This window comes from Pteropus vampyrus, unplaced genomic scaffold (assembly GCF_000151845.1).
Source record: "Pteropus vampyrus isolate Shadow unplaced genomic scaffold, Pvam_2.0 Scaffold1566, whole genome shotgun sequence".
In the NCBI taxonomy this organism is placed as follows: Eukaryota; Metazoa; Chordata; class Mammalia; order Chiroptera; family Pteropodidae; genus Pteropus; species Pteropus vampyrus.
This window is the reverse complement of record NW_011890347.1, coordinates 1-2,816: the sequence shown is the minus strand read 5'-3', so window position 1 is coordinate 2,816 and position 2,816 is coordinate 1. Positions and strand designations below refer to the sequence as shown.

Sequence of the window (2,816 nt, the reverse complement as noted above, 5' to 3'; positions counted from 1 at the left end):
CGAATTTTTGTTTTTAACTTTCAATTTCAATGCTAGTGGCCACATGTGGCTGGTGCTCCCACACTGGACGACACTGAGGTGGACAACGGGAGGGGATTCCCGGCCTGGAGCAGACTCTGAGGGCAGCTGCAGCGGCCCCGCCCTTTGTGGCACCAGGGACCGGTGCTCCTAGGAGCATCTAGCGCCTGAGGATCTGAGTTGGAGCTGAGGCGGTGATGCCGGCGCTGGGAGCGGCTGCAGATGCAGATGGAGCTTCACTCGCTCCCCCACTGCTGCGTGGCCCGGGTCCTAACAGGCCACGGACCGGTACTGGTCTACAGCCCGGGGGCTGGAGATCGCTGACCTAGAGGACAGGATCGAGAGGCGGGAAACTATCAGGAGGGTTCTTCCCACGGGGCCCACGGGGCCCAGGGGGAGGGAGCAGGGGAGGACAGATAGGGGCGTCCTGGGGAGCGAGAGAGGGCACGAACCTGAGGATAAGACAGACGCAGCCCTGACTGCTGGCGCCGAAGAGGGCTCGCCGTGCCAGGGGCCAGGCCACCCTGCCTTAATACACAACTCAGCTGGCCCTGGAAAGCTCACCGAGGCAAGTGCCCGTGATGTCCCCACTTTACAGATGCGAAAACTGAGGCACAGGAGGACGAGGCCTCCGAGGTCACAGAGCTCAGAGTGAAGCTGGGATGAGGGGCCTGTGCTCTTGGCCACTGCACTGCCTCTGGCCAGCCAGCAACTGGGAGGGTCGCGCGGGAGGGGGGCCTGGACACTCGGATTGGGGAGCACCCAGCAGCTCAGAGGCAACTCTGTCAGGCAAGGGGGGCAGAGGCAGGACGGCCGGGCACCACGGGGCCTGGGGAGACCGTGCTCCGGCGTCTCAACCCAACAGGGGAACTGTTGGCAGGTGTCATGAGAGGAAGGGCCACCAGACTGCTCACGGAGCAGAAGCGGCCACCTCGTCAATCACAAAAAGAAGCCAGCAGACTTAAGAGAGGTGAGATTTATGTACAACTATCACTGAAGTCCTGTGAGAAAAGGCCATTGTGCATGAAGCAGAGGCAAGTGACGTTAAGAATGCTGTAACGGGGACAATGAAGTGACTCAGTGATGGACACACTTCTGTGAGGACGTGAGCAGCGAGCCCAGAGTCACACAGAGGGCGGCGTGGGCGACTGTTAATGAACGCACGTGGAGACATCCTCACTGCCCACACTCCTGACAGCTCGTCCTGAGCGTCTACAACTTGGGTGCCACTTCAGGGAACGCCTGTCGCCACCAGGAAGTCAGGGAGACGCACCCTGCAGACCTGCACTCTGTGAAAGGTGGTGGCGCCAATTCCAGCCGGGGCAACTGGAGGCACACGGACACCAGGACACTAGGGACACTAGATGCCAGGGCACCGGGGGCACAGACACCAGGGTACACAGACGCCGGGGGCACACAGACACCACCCCTGCGGGACGGACCGTGCCTGGCATTCACTCAGACCCTGCTCTGTGATCCTGGCGACGGGGCGTCCCCACCTTCAAGGGCACTCGGGGTGGGCAAGACATAGGTCCTCGTGCCTCGACCAGCCTGTGCCTCTAATGGACCCGCTGCTGAAAGGGGATGAATGGGCCCCAAGGAAACTTGAACCAGACCAGGCTCCAGACCGCCAGAACCAGACCGCCGTGCCCAGGCCAGGGCTGTCAGCACCGATGCCTGCGACACCAGAGGTCGGTGTCAGAGGTTCGCAGGCAATGCTGGGGTCACCGCGGATAATTCTGAGCAGATTCCCAGGCAGTGGGCCGCACAGCAGGGCGCGTGCGGGGTCGGGCGCGTTCCGCCCTCCTTCAGTAACGCCCGAGGCGGCTGTGGTGCTGCAGGTCCCCCCGCCGATGTCCGCTTTTCCCGACCATGGCCGCCCGCAGACCGGCGCGTTTAAGGAGCGCGCTGCATGGCGTGCGGTCAGCGCTGGGCTCCTGGCACGTGGCCAATGCGGTGCGGCCGTAGGTCAGGGGGCTGCGACCCCCTAGAGGAGCTTCCAGGACAAGGTCCTGACATCGCGCCGCTCTGCCCACCGAGTCCCGTGAGGCGGCCGCACTCACGGGGGTCCCGCCCCCGGGCTCACCTGGCACGAGGGGCGCCTGCGCAGGCGGCTGCTCCAGGAGTACCATGTGCTGCAGCAGGGGGCTGTGCGCCGGCCCGCCGTCCCGCTCCAGGGGCGCCGTGCTCAGGTAGGGGGCGAGGTGGGTGCCGGGGAAGAGCGCCAGCCGCTGCTGCAGGCCTGGGAGAGCCAGGCGCTCGGCTTCCTGCTGGCCGGCCGCCCCCTGGGGAGGCATAACCGGTGACGTCCAGGGTCACGTGCCCAGGAGAGCCCCCCTCCGCCACACAGGCCCGAGGATGCCTACTTACAGCAGAAGGGCCGGTGGCGGGAAGTCCCAGCGTGATGTTGGGCAAGGACGGCGACGTGTACAGGGGGAGGGGGGCCATCGAGCCCTCTCGCGTCACCAGTCTGTGTGCCAAGTTGGTCTGGAGACAGAATACACGATGGCTGTCACACACGGTCTGCTACGGACAAGCGCGGGCATCGCACACCAGGAGCAATGACGACGGAAAACGCTTCTGGCAGATCACGTCGAATTGAGATACCGTAGTATAAAAACATATCAGCAGATCACAGCACGCAGTGAGTACCACGTTCCAGCGCAGGCCGCGAGTGTCAAACACGGGCTCACGACCGAACTCTCGTGTTTACTCAAACTGCTTATTCACCATAGACGATCAGAAAATACCTAGGGTATTGCGTTTTAGAACATGTTCTTAGAGTTAGCAATGTCTGT

The 2,816-nt window shown here is 63.1% G+C and overlaps 1 protein-coding gene across 1 annotated transcript in view; it reads right to left on the bottom strand.

Annotated features, from left to right (window-relative positions):
• LOC105310248 (histone deacetylase 4-like) overlaps positions 1 to 2,571 on the bottom strand; it is a 16,690-nt gene extending 14,119 nt beyond the window's left edge. The window contains exons 1-2 of the mRNA XM_011386443.2: positions 2,389 to 2,571; positions 2,105 to 2,303 (exon numbers count right to left, since the gene is read on the bottom strand). Of these exons, the coding sequence (XP_011384745.2) occupies positions 2,105 to 2,303; positions 2,389 to 2,466 (277 nt within the window). The 5' untranslated portion in view covers positions 2,467 to 2,571. The remainder of the gene's footprint in view (positions 1 to 2,104; positions 2,304 to 2,388) is intronic.
• Positions 2,572 to 2,816: the final 245 nt, after the last annotated feature.